The 15,901-nt window shown below is 45.1% G+C and overlaps 1 protein-coding gene across 12 annotated transcripts in view; it reads left to right on the forward strand.

The window, feature by feature from the left end:
- KTN1 (kinectin 1) overlaps positions 1-15,689 on the forward strand; it is a 78,221-nt gene extending 62,532 nt beyond the window's left edge. For 4 of the 12 annotated variants that reach the window (XM_064511870.1, XM_064511875.1, XM_064511872.1 and 1 more), the window contains 10 exons: positions 1,033-1,116; positions 1,564-1,653; positions 1,743-1,835; positions 3,185-3,256; positions 3,812-3,895; positions 4,094-4,177; positions 6,533-6,616; positions 8,469-8,561; positions 13,918-14,041; positions 15,177-15,689. In XM_064511870.1, the coding sequence (XP_064367940.1) occupies positions 1,033-1,116; positions 1,564-1,653; positions 1,743-1,835; positions 3,185-3,256; positions 3,812-3,895; positions 4,094-4,177; positions 6,533-6,616; positions 8,469-8,561; positions 13,918-14,041; positions 15,177-15,181 (813 nt within the window). In that variant the 3' untranslated portion in view covers positions 15,182-15,689. The remainder of the gene's footprint in view (positions 1-1,032; positions 1,117-1,563; positions 1,654-1,742; positions 1,836-3,184; positions 3,257-3,811; positions 3,896-4,093; positions 4,178-6,532; positions 6,617-8,468; positions 8,562-13,917; positions 14,042-15,176) is intronic. The other 8 variants (XM_064511876.1, XM_064511880.1, XM_064511881.1 and 5 more) reach the window with 5 other exon arrangements.
- The last annotated feature ends 212 nt before the right edge of the window (positions 15,690-15,901 follow it).

Below are 15,901 nucleotides of genomic sequence, written 5' to 3' on the forward strand. Positions count from 1 at the left end.
TAGGCAATCCTGAGCGCTAAACCACGGTCCCTTTTGCCCCACGGCATTTACCGTGGGAAATGACTGCGTTCTGCTGGTGCTAAATGTACTTACTGGCAGCAAAGAGCTTCGCTCTGAGTACAGACAATTACGTTTAGAAGTGTTGAAGCAAACCAAAGAAACTCCCCCCACCGTCTTATCGTTATCTTGTTTTTTTTCCTCACCAACATCTGTTTCATGTGCCTGTGTTATCTTGTCTCTAAGACAGTAAACTTTCAAGAGCAGATAGTCTACTGCATGTTTATTCACTGTCTAGGTGCAATGGGAATCCAGCTTCCCAGACTGCTGAACGCCCTTTCTAGAGGGGCTGTGCTGCCTCTAGGACAATTAGTATAACTCAGAAGTGTTTATTTTGTTCCCAAAGTCTCTGTGAAAATCACTGACATCCAGTTTTGTATTCTCGGTGGCTTTCAGTGCTTGCGAAGGAAACCTGCGTCTGCCTGGTTTAGATTGTGCGAATGACGTGAGCTGAGGCTAGAAAACCAGCTCTGTGGTTGACTCAATGTGTGCCATAAAGAGTTTTTGAATGCTCAAAAATACTCTCACTGTTCTGAAGTTAGTGTCATGATGAACCAGAAGGTCTCTAAAAAATGACTTTTGTTTATCAGTCTATCTTCCTAGTGGAGTCCCTAGAATCCCCTTGAAAGAGTCCGCTTTAACTATTCATGGATTTCGAAAACATTTAAGTCTTCAAATACTTGTTGTAGAGCCCCGACGCTTGCAGGTAGACCTCTGACCCAGTCGTATTTCAGCAGCTCCGAGCCCCCCCGAGCTGTCTCTCCCCTGTACTTTGTATTCCTGGATTGCTGCCCGTGGACTGTCAGCTTGGCTCGGCTGTGCGCGGGACTAGATGAACAGCTCCTGTCGGGCTGTGCAATAGCTCGTGGGAATTTGAGTGCTGAAACACTCTTCCGTAATCCTGCAGTTGGGAGACAGATGTCCTGAAGATGAATTTATTGAGGTTGCTTGTAGCTCTAACAGTGTATTTCTCAGCAGAGTCATAGCGAATGGATATGTGGGTTTGAAAAGATGGCTAAAGAATATCTGCGAGGGGCCTCGGGATCCGAGGAGGTCAAGGTAAGCGCAAGCAGTGGAGAGCTTCCTTGTGCATGGTGTATTTCATGCTATAAATCTTGCAAAGCGTGCTCTCTGTTGTGAGGCTCAAATGAGTTAGCAGGCGATAAGAAAACTGTTTTATAAATATTTGCATGTTGTGAGTAAGGAATGTTTTTGAAACTCCTCAAAGGACCTTGTGGAGTTGCGAAAATGTTAATGAAACAAAAATCCCTGGTCCCTTTCCAAGTAAATGGTTTGTTTTCAGGCAACTCGGCAAGTTACTACAGTAACTTGCGTGACGGCTGCGACTGGGTAGTGAAAAGTTGCACTTGATATTGGTGTCTTTGTGCAGGATGGAAAGACCTGCCAATGTAAATCATAACAGCTTGCTTGTGACAAAAAGCTAAAGAGTAGAGCTCAAGTCTGACAGCTGAGATGTGACTTTGCTGGTCTTTTCTCCTTTGGCAGGCTATGGAGCAGAAGTTGAAGGAGGCTGACGGGATGAACGCGCTGTTGCAACTGGACTGTGAGAAGTACAAGTCGGTTCTGGCAGAGACGGTAAGCGGCATGCGTGGTCGCGTGTGCCTTGTGAAGTTGCAGGCTGCCTTTCCTGTGCTCTAAGTGTTCAAACTGCCCCCTCTTCTTAGGAGGGGATCTTACAAAGGCTACAGAGGAGCGTGGAAGAGGAAGAGAGTAAATGGAAAATAAAAGTTGAAGAATCACAAAAGGAACTTAAGCAGGTATTTCTGAAGATTTATCTTTTGGGGTGGCCGGGCAATTTCACTTGAAGTCAGAGGGTGTTTGAGCGCTGCAAAGGCTAGCAGATGAGAAAGGTGAAGTCGGCAGTGGGTATAATATCCCTTTCTGTGACAGTTGGACTCCTAGTGCTGTGACACTTAGTTTCACACTACGCAGTGATTTATTTATTTACTTTTGAGAGACATCTTTCTATTAAAAAGACTAAGTGGGGGAATTGTTGGTGTCTTTGGATTTGTGGGTAATTCCAGTTGCCATCTTCAGAGCAGCAAGAACGAACAGCATGGGTGTGAGGTCTTTAACTGGTCTATTAAGGCCTTGGCCCACTCCTTTGCAGGTGATGCAGGAAGCGAAGGAACGAAATAGTGCATAGTAACAGTAATGCCGGGTGGAATAGGAAGCCCAAGAGCCGGGAAAATATGCACGATCCATTAATGTGCCCAGGAGTATGAATGTTTCTGATCCTGGCAGCTCAAACTGTATTTGTTAGCCACCTCTTTCTTAAAAAGTCTGTTTATGAAGAGAAACAGACTGTTTGCACTAAGGTTTAAATATCCTATAACCATAAGCAGTTTTTTGAAGATGTTAAAATAGCACTTAAAATCCATTATGGTCAACTTTATGGTCAACTAATTACACTTGAAATCGCCTGCAGCGCTTTTTTTTTTTGGGAAGGCTCTGTTAGTGATGGTGGCAGGAGAAAAGCCTTTTATCTTTCTTTCCTGATCTAGAGTTAAAGTAGGTCAAACTGATTTTTTTTTTTTTTTTTTTTTTTTTTTTTTTTGAAAGAAATTTCTTAGCTACCTCTGCTTTGCAAATTTGAGTGCCAGGGTATGAGCCTGAAACAAACATGTAGATGAATTAAAAAACTTTTGTTTTGAGGGGCTTATAACAGGCTGTCAGCTCCTGAACTATACATATGCTACCATCTGCTGCACTTACGCAGTCTCTAATGTGGCTAAATATGCTGGGTTTAGCTATGTATAGTTCATAAACGCAGACTATCTTCACTATAAAGTGACTATGAAGGATACTTCCCTTACTGCGAATAACAGACAACTAGCTTAGTCCTTGTATCCCAAATACTTGTCATCTAGCTCCAAATATCTGTCAGAGGACTCCTTATGTTGGGGGAAAGACAGAAAAGGTGCAAATATGTTATGATGGAGACTCAATATACTGAATTACTTGAGTGTCTTGTTTTATTTGCAGTCACTGTGATTTCATCATCCTTAATGTTTTTAAACCATAGAAGCAGGTACATGTGCATGCGGAGAGTTTGCCTTAGACCGATCTCATTAAATGATGTATTTATCTTTCTTGAAAACTGCAGTTACGCTCTTCGGTCGTTCCTTTGGAGCACGAGGTAGAGAGGTTAAAGGAAGAAATCAAAGAAGTTGAAACTGTACGTGCAGACGATTCTTCCCTTTGAAACTTTAAAGCATGGTTTAAGCTTGTGTTCTAAATTTGAACCTATTGGGACCCCTCTCTTGCATGTAGTGCAGCTTGTGTTGTAGTTTAATTGGCACTTTTTGGCTGCTATTTTTCAAGAAGAAGATGGATAAAGTTGAGCCCTGAGAAGTGTCGCCTTTTTAACGTTTTTTCTTTTTTTTTTTTTTTTTTTTTTTTTTTTTTTTTTTCTTTTTAACACTTCACTACTTGTCCACTGGATGCTGAGGCTCTGGGAAGCGGGACCTTTTGTTTGGGAGGCCAAGCAGTTTACTTTGACACATCTGCTTTTTGATCATCTTGGGCTTGATTCTTTTATATTCAAAAATCATCAAGTTACTTTTGAAGTGTAACAGTTTAAATCTGTGTTGTGCAATTGCCAGGTTTGAAATGCTCTCTAAATGTCATGGAGTATTTGATAGAAACTTGCAGCTAATAATAAATTAGGAAACAATACTGTAAGGTAGAGACTCTGAAAATGTCTGTTTTAACTCTGTTTTTCTGTTTCTAGCTTAAAAAAGAGAGAGAACATTTGGAAAGTGAACTAGAAAAGGCAGAAATAGAACGATCTACTTATGTTTCAGAAGTCAGAGAGGTAAACATAATGGACCAGACTGTCCTTTTTCTTTTGTTTGGTTACCAGTCAGCTGACAAACTAATCAAGTGCTTAGCCTCTGTGGCTGAGGAGTTTGTATGCTTGTGACCTTAGGGTAGAGCGACACATTAATAACTGAGCAGAAGAAAAGTGGGCATCCTAAGGAGACAAATCCTAAAACTCTAAACTTCATTTCAGCTCAAAGATCTGTTGACTGAATTGCAGAAAAAACTTGATGATTCATATTCTGAAGCAGTAAGACAGAATGAAGAGTTAAATTTGGTAAGAAGCTTGTTCTCCGCTGGGCACAAACTAGGCTCCCAGCATACTTACGAAGCGGAGACTTATTCCGAATCCTGTCTGTTCTGCTAACCTCTTCGGCTTGATATTTTTGTCCATTGCAATCATTTATGTAGTCTGACTTTTACAATTTGTCTCTCTCTGCTCCTAACAATAGCATGTCTGGTTCTTGAGACTTTGTCCAAAGTCTTTAGGACTTTCATATCTGAAACTTCTTGAGAATCAATGTTTTACACAGTGTAGATGTGTAGCTGCAAATATAATGTCTTTTGGAGCAATAGAAGTTGTGCTCTCATCAGTTTAATTTGAGGATTATCCTCTGGTTGTCTTCCCAAAGCTTTCGAGGATGCAACTGTGGTGTCCATGTAAGCCTGACAGTGGAGACCCTCTTCCGTGCTCCTTTGTATGTACAGAAATTGGCCAAAACAATGTTAGGTTTCTTCTGAGCATCCAGCCACTGAGCAGTTGGTGTCCTGATGTGGCAGAACAACTGTTCTGGGTTGTGGCATGCACCATGTAGGGTGTGTTTTGGCTGGATATGCTCTTTAGCGTTTAATGTTCCTAAAGCAAGTTTCTCAAGAAGGAGTTGAATTAAGTGATGCCAGACCTCCAGCCCCAAAGATGCATGATTTTACAGTTTGAGTCCTTTCAATTCTCATTTGTTTCCAAAGTAACGTGTTTTCTTGAGGCCACAGCAGCAGCAGTCTGATCTTTCCTCTGCTTGTATTGAGTCGAGCTTTCTTCATGCTTTTGAGCCAGAATCGGGGAAAGTTCTTCCTGCCACCACGTCTTTGCTGGTGGATTTTAGGGTAGCTGATGGGTCAGCTTGTCACTGCTGGCTGAACTGCTGGTCTCGCCAGGGTACCACCACTAGTGTAACTGCATTAAAATAGTTGATTTGAACTTAAGTAGATTGTGACTGTTTTTCAGTATGCTTGGCAAGCCTAGTATAGCATTGATTAGCATCCTGCCTCAGCAACTGAAGCCTCTTGTTTTGAAAGCAAGGGAAATGGGAATTGAACGCATATCTTAGAGTTAATCAGCAAACGCCAACCTCTTGAATATAAGAGGCAACAATCTATTATGTCTGTAACAACAAGAGCTTAAAAAGCTGAGCTCCCTAGCAGGGCAGCTTGACTCTGCAATCTGATGATGCTGTGCTGGCTGAAGCATGAGGAAGTGGTAAACAAGCTTCATGCAGACAGCTTGGGAATGCTGTCCACTTTATGTGAGTGTTTTTGTAATAGGCAGGAGGCTGAGGAAGAGAAATGATGTGATTTCAAAATTTCCCACTAATTTATAAGGTGAACCAGGGAGAGAAGATGAAGCTGCAGAGGAGCCCAACAGTGCTTCCCCGAACTGTAGAAAATCAGCATGCACTGGTCCAGGTGCTGCAAAGGGGGAAACCTTCCAAGTCTGAGACCAATATAATGCAGGGGTTTGGAATTAGTGAGAATTCAGGGCTCTGAGTAGCCTATTGTTCACGTCTTTAATCCCCTGCTGGTTCCCAAGAAGATTGACAGCAGGAATAGTGAACATTAGCACAGCGCACTTCAGAGTCACAAATCCAACAAAATTGGCACTCAAGTTTCTTGTTAGTGCTCCTATTTGAGGCTCAAACCTTAAGTGCTGTGGCCGATTCTGTGTGCTGTGTTGAAGAGCAATTGAAATATTCTTAAAAAAATGTTTATATCCTTTCTGTGGAAGGCTGTATTTTAAGGGCAGCCAGTACAAAGGATTCATCCCTCTAGACTGAAATAGTTTCACTTTTTGGATTGAGTCTAAACACAATTGACAATCTAATATACCCCTGTCAGTGATTCATTCCTTGATGTGATATTAACAGACTGGTTAAGTCAACACTGTTGTAATAAGTGGTGCTTTATTAAGATGACAAGTAGAGTTTTTAGTTTATTCAGCAGTAAAGTGACTATTTAGCCTGAATTAGGAAGATGACAGTTTACATTTTTGCATATTTGTTGTGAATTAAGTTGAAATCTGGACTGACTTATAGGAATGCTAGAGAGGCTTAAGGGTATTCAGTATTGCTAATATTCTTTTTGGCAATATAATTTAAAAGTTGAAAACACTTGTAATCAAGTTGGTGCTAACCCTGTCTTTTTTTCTGTAGTTTCCATTCTTTACGTTTATCTTTACAGATGGAGTCTCTCTTCCTTGACTGTCCTTGTAAACCTCATCATACATGTTGACTAATCCAGTGTGTGTAATTGTTAGTGATCGTACTCCCTCTGCAGTCAGTGTGCACTGGGTTAATCCCCAAGGGAGACGGATTAGAGCCGGGGGGGGGAACTGATTTTCTTTTTTACTATTTTGCAGCTGAAAACACAGTTAAATGAAACACTATCAAAACTCAAAATTGATCAAAATGAGAGGCAGAAGGTAGCTGGTGACTTGCCCAAGGTAAGCACAGTTTTTTTTAACAGTCACATATTGTAGAAGCTGTCACGATTTGTAGTTTAGCAGTGCTGGAGAATGTGGTTCCAGCAGTTTGAGCTGCCTGCCTGCCCTGTGGGGTTTTTGCTCCACTTATTGGTTCCCCAGGTGCCTGGGACTGTGGATATAAGAGCTGATGCAAGATACCTGTGTGTCTGCTGAAATGATAAAACACAACGAACAGCTCTGTTTAATTATCCTGCTTGAAAGCATCTCTTGTTCGTGATAATTTTCTGCCAATAGAAATAAGTGACGACTTGGGGCTGATGGATCATTCTTTGAATAAAGAAACCCAACTGAACAAAAAAACGCATCCCACAATCCCCATGCCACTGCATTTAAATCCAGTTTCGAATCAGTGGTTGCCAGCTGTCAGCCTGCTTGCAAGTGGTTACAAACTGGCTATAACCTGGGACACTGCAAATCTTTACAGTTAGCTCTGCACAACCTCGATGAGGCAGGCAGGTGGGTTACCTCTGCTGTTCCTCAGTGGCTGCTTAAAGGGAAAATTTAAAGTATGACTGATCTCAGTGAAACAAACCTCTCATGGGAGGGTTGAAAAATGGAGACAAGAATGACCTGTGGATTAGCTGTGGCCTGGCCTCCTTGTTCCTTCTGTGATGCCGTTTTCTTGGCCATGAGTGTAGTGCATAAAGCTTGGAAGCAACATGCAAAGAATGGGTTTAGTTGGGTTAGTTTTACTAAGATGGGTTGCTAGTGCGTTGGTTTTAACAGCAACTCTTAGATACCTTCTAGAGCTAGCCTGTCTCTCGGTTACTGTAAGACCTGTCAGTGGTGGACGAATGGGCTGGGTGACTGGATCAGTGCTGGTCTTGGTGCCCTGGCAATGTGCCTGCTTGTGAAGATTGGGCTCCTGTGTCAGAGCGCAGGAGGAAGGAGGTTTAACGAAGCATCGTTGTGAGACGCCCCAAAGCTTGTTTGGGGGTTTGCAGAGGGCACGAAGCAAGGGATGGAGGATGGTCAGTGAGTCTCCCCTTAAGGAAGGCGAGAATAGCTGAAAAGGGCTTGGAAAGCAATAACATATGGCTTGTGACTGGAGGCAGAGGATGGAGGCGAAGCAAGGGTTGATCTGGCCAAACTGCAAGCTGGAGGGAATCTACCTTGCAGTGCTTTCTGAGAGGTGATCCCCAAGGCTGAACTGCTTCCATCGAAAGCAGAAGCTGAGCCAGAAATTCAGCTATGTGGCTCGGGAAGGAAAGATGGCAGAAAGAAGGGAGGGGAGGAGGTCAGGTTGGGTTCCTGCAGGACTGGAAAGAGCAGATGCTGGGGGGAGCTGTGGCTGGGGTAGGAGGCAGCCCTTGTGCTGGGACAGGGACAAATGGCCACAGAAACACTGTGAGAGGGTGAAGAGATGAAAGGAGACCTGTTGGGATAAGGTATTTACAACACTTTGCTCATATGTCAACCTTCAACTGCTCTGAAGTGAGCTGTGCTGATGTCCCTTGTTCGTGCAGATCTGTATAAATGCAGATTTACAATCAGGATTTTGGAGACCTGCCTGTGCTACACTCTTAACATGAAAAAAAAATTGCTGCACAATTTTTACCTAATGACTTGATGTGAGACTATTAAAGCATCCCCCTAGAATTGCTTTCAAACACAGGCAGGCTGACATGCAACATGCTGATTATAAGGAGACATGTCAATCTCCGAAAATGTGTTGGTCCCCTGAGTGAGTCTGGCATAAAACAGATTTCCTCCAGAACAATGATTTCCTGTGTCTCTAGCGCTCATGGAGAGACAGGGGTTTGCTTTTCAGCCTTTGCTAGTTGTTGCCTTCTCTGTGTTCCCCCTACAGGCCCAGGAGTCTTTGGCATCTCTTGAGAGAGAAATTGGAAAAGCTGCTGGGGATGCCAATGTTATTGAGAACAGTGATGTTTGCACAGAGTCGGTGAGTATTTCCTCGGAGTCCATCCCTGGGGGCAATGCAAATCTCATGCGAATTGTGAACTTCGGAAAGTGAGCTCCAACAAAGGAACAGGACTTGTGCTGTTGACAGTAAATTAAGGCTTGATGAAGTTTCCTAGTTCACAGCTCATCAGTGTGATGTTTTGGAGCTGTATGCTGGGGATGTGGATGTCTTTCTAAGCACTGGGAGTTCTGCCGTCATCTGCATCGTGACCTCTGTCCCGTGTCTCAAGTTTGCAAGAAGGAAGGGAAGAGATTCTGTACCCGAGACCTGGGCTTCCAAAGGATTGTTGGTTTGGTTTAGGCAAAAGTGGGGAGAGTAGTGGGGAAGAGCCCCAGACTTATTTGCTCATTAAAGGAGGCTAAAAATAAATCTGCTGATTACTAAATGAGCTTACTTGCTGATGTCTAATGCCAGAGGAATATGGCTGTCTCGGAGTGCCTTGGTATTGTAGGCCATGCAGTCTGTTGTCAAAATAGTGAACCTTCTGGTCCTCTGCAGTGAGGACAAGAGCTTGTTGTTAGCCATAGGTAGGTGCTCGAATTCAGCTTCAGCTGGCCCTGGCTCCTAGGAATTTGTGCTGACCTTGACCTGGTCCAGCAGCAAAATCTTATTAGTCTGAGCTTTAGCAAGCCACAAATGTGAGCAGTGCCTCGTCCTGTGGGTGGCTGACTCTGCAGACCAAGGGTGTTTTTGATATCCTCCAGTAAAGGGGTTGCACTTGTGGGGTCTGGAGTTGGGTGGACTCTGTCTGGCATGGTCTGCTTACACCTTCACAGGTAACTCGCCTCTGGGGCCTGTGGGTTACTGCTTGCGTGGATGATTGCTGAACTGCTTGTGTAGCCAGTTCTTTGAGTGTGGGCCCTAAAAAAAAAAAACAAAACAAAACAAAAAAAAAACAAGGCACCACCTGTATGAGCCGCTGAGTCCTGGGTTCAGAAACTGGGCTTCCCTGTCTCTGGAAACAAGAGCTTTGACACCAGCTTCAAAACAGCTTTCCAGAAAGCAGTTGAGAAGTAGAAGGCTAAAACAGATGTCTTCCCAGCACATTTGATACAGCTAAGTGGTGTCAATGGAACTCATTACCCATTTTCTTCTGATGGATAGAGTGGAAGGAAATGCTGTAGTCCGAGGGGGAGAGGAGCACTTGCTTGTAGGACAAATAATTTATATCAAGTCCTTTTAGCTGCTGAAAATAAGTAGCTTCATCAGCTGCGAGAGGAGGCTTGGAGTTCTCTAAGGAGCACTGTAGAAAAGCTTTTGCCTTTGTAGTCATTAGCAGAAATGAAATGGCTTTTCTGGGGAGTGATCAGTCAGGGATGCTGTTTGGCTGTTGTGTTGTGGGCTGACCATGCCAAGAGCTGGAGATGCAGCTGGGCCTCTGAGACCACTCATGTTTCAGCTCTGTGAGCTGGTTTCCCGGAGAGGACGTTCGATTTGCCGAGCCCTCCCTTGTGCTGCCGGCAGGAGACTGGCTGGTGATGGTGAGTGACCCTTGGGTGCTCCGTGTCCCTGCCTGCAGCAGATGGGAGAGCAAGAGCCCTCCTAAAGCCAAAGCTGACCTGCTCGCCCTCTGCTATGCCCTTGTGCTGACCTCCGTTTTGGCTTGATGCTAGGGACCGAGCAGGGAGCAGGAAAGGCAGGCTTAAGGAGGCTTTGAGATGCTCTCCCACCTCGACTGGACCTGGTGCAGGGCTGGTAGTACAAGCTGACCTGGGAGACCCCCCATCCTGCCCATGCGCCCTCCTCTTGGAGCACTGCTCAGCCTCTTGGGATCAATGTCACTTGCAAACATGCACTGGATGCATCTCGTAAGCTCTGCAAATGTGACAGCGGTGCAGGCTTATATTAACACGCTGGCTGTGTCTGCAGACGTGCAGGGTAGAAATTTTGGCCTGCAACAACTACTGTAGTTGCAAATAGCAGGAGCGTGGTGCTACGAGCTGCCTGCTTGTGCTGGATGGCTGTTGCTTATCAAAGTTGTTCCTGTACCGACGGCTGTGGCGCTTCCTGGTTGGCAACACCTGGTGAGCACTCCTAAGCCAGGTGTCCTTAGATGTGCCCTGCTGTGGCCTAAGGATGTTACTCTGATTTAATTGCTTTAGCTGTAACAGCTTGCACAACCCCCCTGGTGTAGGTATTGCTCTGCTGTAGCTGCATGGGCATGTTGGGACAGCAACCAGGCTTCCTCCAGAACGTCGGTTCCTCTTCTCTTAAGAGGAATGGGGAAAAATAAAGTCCCAAGAAACCTGTAATTAAATCTTCATTAGTAGAAGTCGTCTAAACACTGCTCTAAATAGGTATCCATTGCCAGAGACTAAAATTAGAACATGTCTTTGTCGTCTTCCCTTCTCGCTTCCTCTTTTTTCTTTTTTTTTTTTTTTTTTAAAGAGCTGTCTCCCCAGAAGCCTAAGAACCCAGCTTAAAATAGCTCTCAGACTAAAAAAGAAAGTCTTTCAGCCACTTTTACCTAGCAACAGTCTCTTCCCTTTTTAAAAAGGAGCTGAAAATGCTTGCTTGAAAATGAGCATATTTGTCCTTGTGGGTGCAGGAACCAGCCCACAAAACTGAGGAATGATGCCTGCAAAAACCCTCAGACACGTTCTGGATATTTTCTTAGACTGCTTTTCTCTCTACTTAGAAATAGATCATTTTGGTTTTTCTAATCAGCTTCCTTGTCACTTATGGAGCTAAATGATACTGAAGGTGCCTTTTAGTGAGCTTTAAGGAAGTCATTTATATTCAGCAGCTTTCCTAGGCAGTAAACTTATGTTGAGGTTTATATGCAGTCTAATGCTTTTTTTTTTTTTCCCCAAATCCCTATGTAAAACACTCCATCGCTGGAAACCAAGTGCCCTACGTCATGTGAAGCCTGCTGGAGATGAACGTGGCGGTTCAGTGCTTGTCGGGAGGGAGATCCGAACTGCAGGTGTACCCACAGCTCTGGTTGTCCGTGGGATTTTTAGGGAGTGTGCTTAAACTTCTGGAAGCTTAACCACAGAGGGCAAAAGTGGCTTCCCTGGCCCCAAAGTCTTGGCTGCTGGGGCTTGTGCTAGCAGGGTGTTTCCTGCTCGTCATCCTCCCTCTCTCCCTCCCTGCCGCGGGCTCTACCTGTCCCTGAGACGTGCCCTTCCCTGAGTCACGGAGAGCCTGCGGTTGGGGTGGGGTGGTTTTGAGCCCAAACCCATCCTGAGCTGGGCAGGATTTGGCCCCAGTGGGGTTGGGCGTATGTTTATAGTTCACAAGTGAACGCTGATTGATATTGAAATAAAATACAGGGGAGGAAGCAGAGAGCTAAATAAAGGAGAGGAGAGCTCTTTCTGGATGGGAGGCCTGAGGGTGAATTGAAAGGCTCCTTCTGCTCGTGATGGTTCTTGCACCAATGCACGTGCACCGCTGTCTCCAGCGGCATTGGTCAATGCTGCGATTCATTTCTTCGCTCGGATGCTCGCTGGATTTGCCTTTCTACTTTCATCTGTCCCCCTGAGATCTGTAAGTGAATTCTCCATCTTGACAGAGTTGGACCTGATGCTCTACTTTAATATGGGTAAAACAGGTTAAAGCTACTCCCATACAGATACCTAATGATTTTTACAGTAGAAAAATTGTTTACCAGTCACACTCGTGTAAGAGCTTTGCCATGTATTGCTTTGTTCTCCTGCCTGAGCCCAGAATAGCTCCTGTATTGCTGCAGGTGGCTGAGTTTGATTTACTGCGCTCCCCGCGTTACAGGCAGGTCTAGCCGCGACGCTCGCCGAATGGGCGGTCTGGAAGTGGCCCTCGCTGAACTTGCTCTAATTTTCCTTAAACTCTAGGGAGAGATCTGCAACAGTGCGATGCATCAGTCTAGTTCTGTTGCCACAGAAGTTAATTGTAAAAACTGATGTCGGCTGGACAGGGTTGGCTGATGCCGGGTGCTTGCAAATGCCTCTTGGTGTTCGCGTGGAGAATTGAGTAGTTCTGTATTGCGGCCACCAAGGTCAACTTGCTTATTTTTAGCTGGTGAATTCTTGCAGGGGAGGTTCTCTTAGGTATATCTGCATGTCTGCCTTATGAATTGAATAAGGAATAGTAATGCTTGCTTCAGATGTGGAGCCCTTTGTACGTCTGTAAAGGAGTTGATAAAGGTAGTAAAATGGGGATTATGTCACTGTTACTTCGGCAAGACAGACTTTGGGGGAGGAAGGCAGGGAAGAGTCCATTTGGGGTTGTAGCACTTCCCTATTCTTACAGAACTGTTGAACTCCTGAAAAAGTACTTTGTGTTTAAGATATATAAAAAAAAAATCAGTGTTTTGAGTTCACAGAGCAAGAAACTAATTTTCTGACTCTTCCTAGCTTCCTTCTCTAGTTCCCAATGTCGATTGGTGCTTAAACTACTTTGAAGTCTTTTTATGCAAGCCCATGTGTCACCGTACGCTTGGGAAATGGGGACTTTACTGGGGCTGAGAGCAGGAACCCTCGGGAGAGCTGGCAGGCAGCAGCCTGCACGCAGGTGCCCCGAGCCGGCGTGGGTGGCGAGTGCTGCTGCTCTCAGGCGCTTCTGAGAGGTTTTGTCAGGATTCCCAGCTGGAGCTGCCTCATGCTTGGGGTGTAGCACTACGTGCTGCTGAGGACCTGATGCCATGGAGCGCAACAAACCTATTAAGAGAGGCACCGGTGCCTTGTTAGGCTTCCAGCTGCTTGATAGGACATGGGGCAGAAAATCCGTATGGACACCAGCCAGCCATCTCTTCTGCTGATTTCAACCAGTGATGCACGTGTGTAGTATTGGCAAATCTGCCCAAAAAATAACATCCACTTATCCTCCAAGCTGCCTGTCGGGTCCTGCACAGCTCCTCGTACAGACCAAGTCTTTGGTGGTCCGGCAGCCTTGTTGTTGCAGCTGCGGGGTGTCAGAAGTCATCCCACCTCCGGGGCGCACCACTGCCGTGCTTTGCAGGCCTGTTAAATTAAGCATGCTCTCTGGTCAGCGTGGGTTTTCAGTAAGGCTTGTGGGGATGCGTGGTAGCACTTTGAAACCACCTGCTGAGGCCAGATGAGCTGCGGCTGGGAGCACAAGTCCTGGGACCAGTGGGTAAGCGGAGTCCTGGGCAGGGAGACGGAGCCAGTGATGCTCTTGCTGGTGCTCAGCAGGCACAGGTAATTCCTTGGCGCAGGAAATGGCTTCTTGACTTTGAACAGCATTCTCTTTAAATGTGACTATAACCCTCTGATTTACAAGAATTGTTCCCATCTGTGCAAGAAGCTGTAATTTTATATGGAGAATCTAATTATAGACTTTCTTGATAATTAGATTGTAAATGAGTTTTTAATGACTTTTTTTTTCCTCCTTCCAGGAATTGACTGATAAAAGACTAAATGTGGCGGTGAATCTTAACCAGGATGTAGGTCATCTCAAGAAGCTGCTTGTGTCAGTAAGCCAAATGCTGTCAAAGGGACGAGAACACTACCAGCTAGTAGGTAGGAACAGCCGTTGGGTGCCTAGCTGAGCGGGTGGGTTTGTCAGGAGGGATGGGGGGGACCCTGTTTGGATTTAACATGTCAGTTGTTGAAATCTGAAACTTCCTATGTGGAATGGATCAAAAGCCTCTAGTGGGCACCGGAGATGTTTCTCTCTGGATACCTACTTCGGTTAGCTGGGACTAATCTCCCTTCCCTGTGTCCCTGTCTGTCTGGACAGAAAACTCTTTATCCCTGCTGCTTGCCTCTTCACTCAAAAGGCTCCTGACATTTTCTTCTCATAGTGCCTGTGCCTTGTTTCCCTCTTTCCAGTTACACGGGCAAAATGTCTGTGCTTCCATGCTCCAGTTGCTTTGGGATGGAGAGTATAAAATAACCCACTGGGCTTTCACCGAGTTTGCCGTGACGGCTTGCCATGGTCACGGGGATATGAATATCTAAAGCATCAGTCTGGCATGAGCTCTTGATCCAATTACAGGCACACGAACAAGGCTTTTATTTTAATATACGGCCAACTTTGAAATGCGGGCTTTTGTGGTTCACTGCCTCATGCTGTTAACTTCTGGAATGACCCAGAGTTAACCGGCAGTTGGATAAAACTTGAGACACCAGAACTTTCCCACAAAGCTGGTGTGCGCTGAGCGAGCCCCTCCTAGACGAGCGTAGGGTGGGTCATGAGCTGCTCGGTATGAGAGGCAGCAAAGGCTTGGCAGCAAATGTGCTGCTACAAAAAGTGCCAAAACTCCCTCTTATGTAGTAGGGATGGATACTTGTGGTTTTTTTCCCCCTAATTTAGAAATTTTTCATGCTCCTGCCTCTGTAGCACAGTGTGGCTCTTGCAGGCCAGCATGGGGTGAGGCCGGTCCCGTGGGAAGGGCTTGGTGCTGCCTGTCGTGCGCGTGGGAGGACGGGGCCGCCGTGTCTTGGCCTCTGCCTCGGGGAGGCTGTGGCTTTTAGCCTCCGGTCAGATAGACCTCCGCCTCCCTGCTCGTCCCTCTGGGCTTCGTCCCGGCACCGACGCTAACGAAGCTGCTGGGATGAGCCGCAGAACCGGCGCGCTGGCTGCGGACGGGTTTGCTTGAACAAAACTTCCGAAACCGCTCGGCTTACGTGGCGTTTTGTGTTTCTCTTCCAGAATGAAGTCACGGGGGAATCATTAATTTGAGGATAGCAGAAGGCATTGTATTATATTTTGCCAAATTAAAGCCTTATTTATGTTTTCACCCTTTCTACTTCGTCAGAAACACTGAACAGAGTTTTGTCTTTTCTAATCCTTGTTAGACTACTGATTTAAAGAAAAAACCAACTCTGTAGACACCTCCAGAGTTTAGTTTTATAATAAAAAAAAAAAAAACTGTTTGGATAATTAGACCTTTACATTCCTGGAGAGACAGTAAACATGTAATCTTTTATTTTGCTCAATAAAACTTGTTCAGAAAACTCCAATGTGGTAAAGTCACCAATGGAATATAACATTTTAATACTGATGTTGTACACTGTTTTACTTAAATACATTTTGGGATTAGCTGCCTCTGACTTCAACCTCAAGTAAACACTCCTTTTTTTTTTTTTTTTTTTTTTTTTTTTGTTGCTAATGTAATCAGTTTTTGTAATGGTGTCAGCAAATAAAGGGATGCTATTATTCAAAGTGTTTCCGCTCTGTTCTTTTAATTGAAGTTTGTGAGGACTCCTCAGCTGAGATTTCCACCTTTCCCCTCCCTGAAACAAGTGTCAAGCCTCGCTTAGTGTATGTGCCTCTGGGCAGGGGCTGGGAAGGCGTGAGCTTGAAAAGAGGCAAACTGTGGGGCTTCAAAGGAAGTCTTGCTCTGAAGTTTGTAGAGAAAAGGTGCTAAGGTTTAA

The sequence above is a fragment of the Dromaius novaehollandiae genome, chromosome 5 (assembly GCF_036370855.1).
Source record: "Dromaius novaehollandiae isolate bDroNov1 chromosome 5, bDroNov1.hap1, whole genome shotgun sequence".
Lineage (NCBI taxonomy): Eukaryota > Metazoa > Chordata > Aves > Casuariiformes > Dromaiidae > Dromaius > Dromaius novaehollandiae.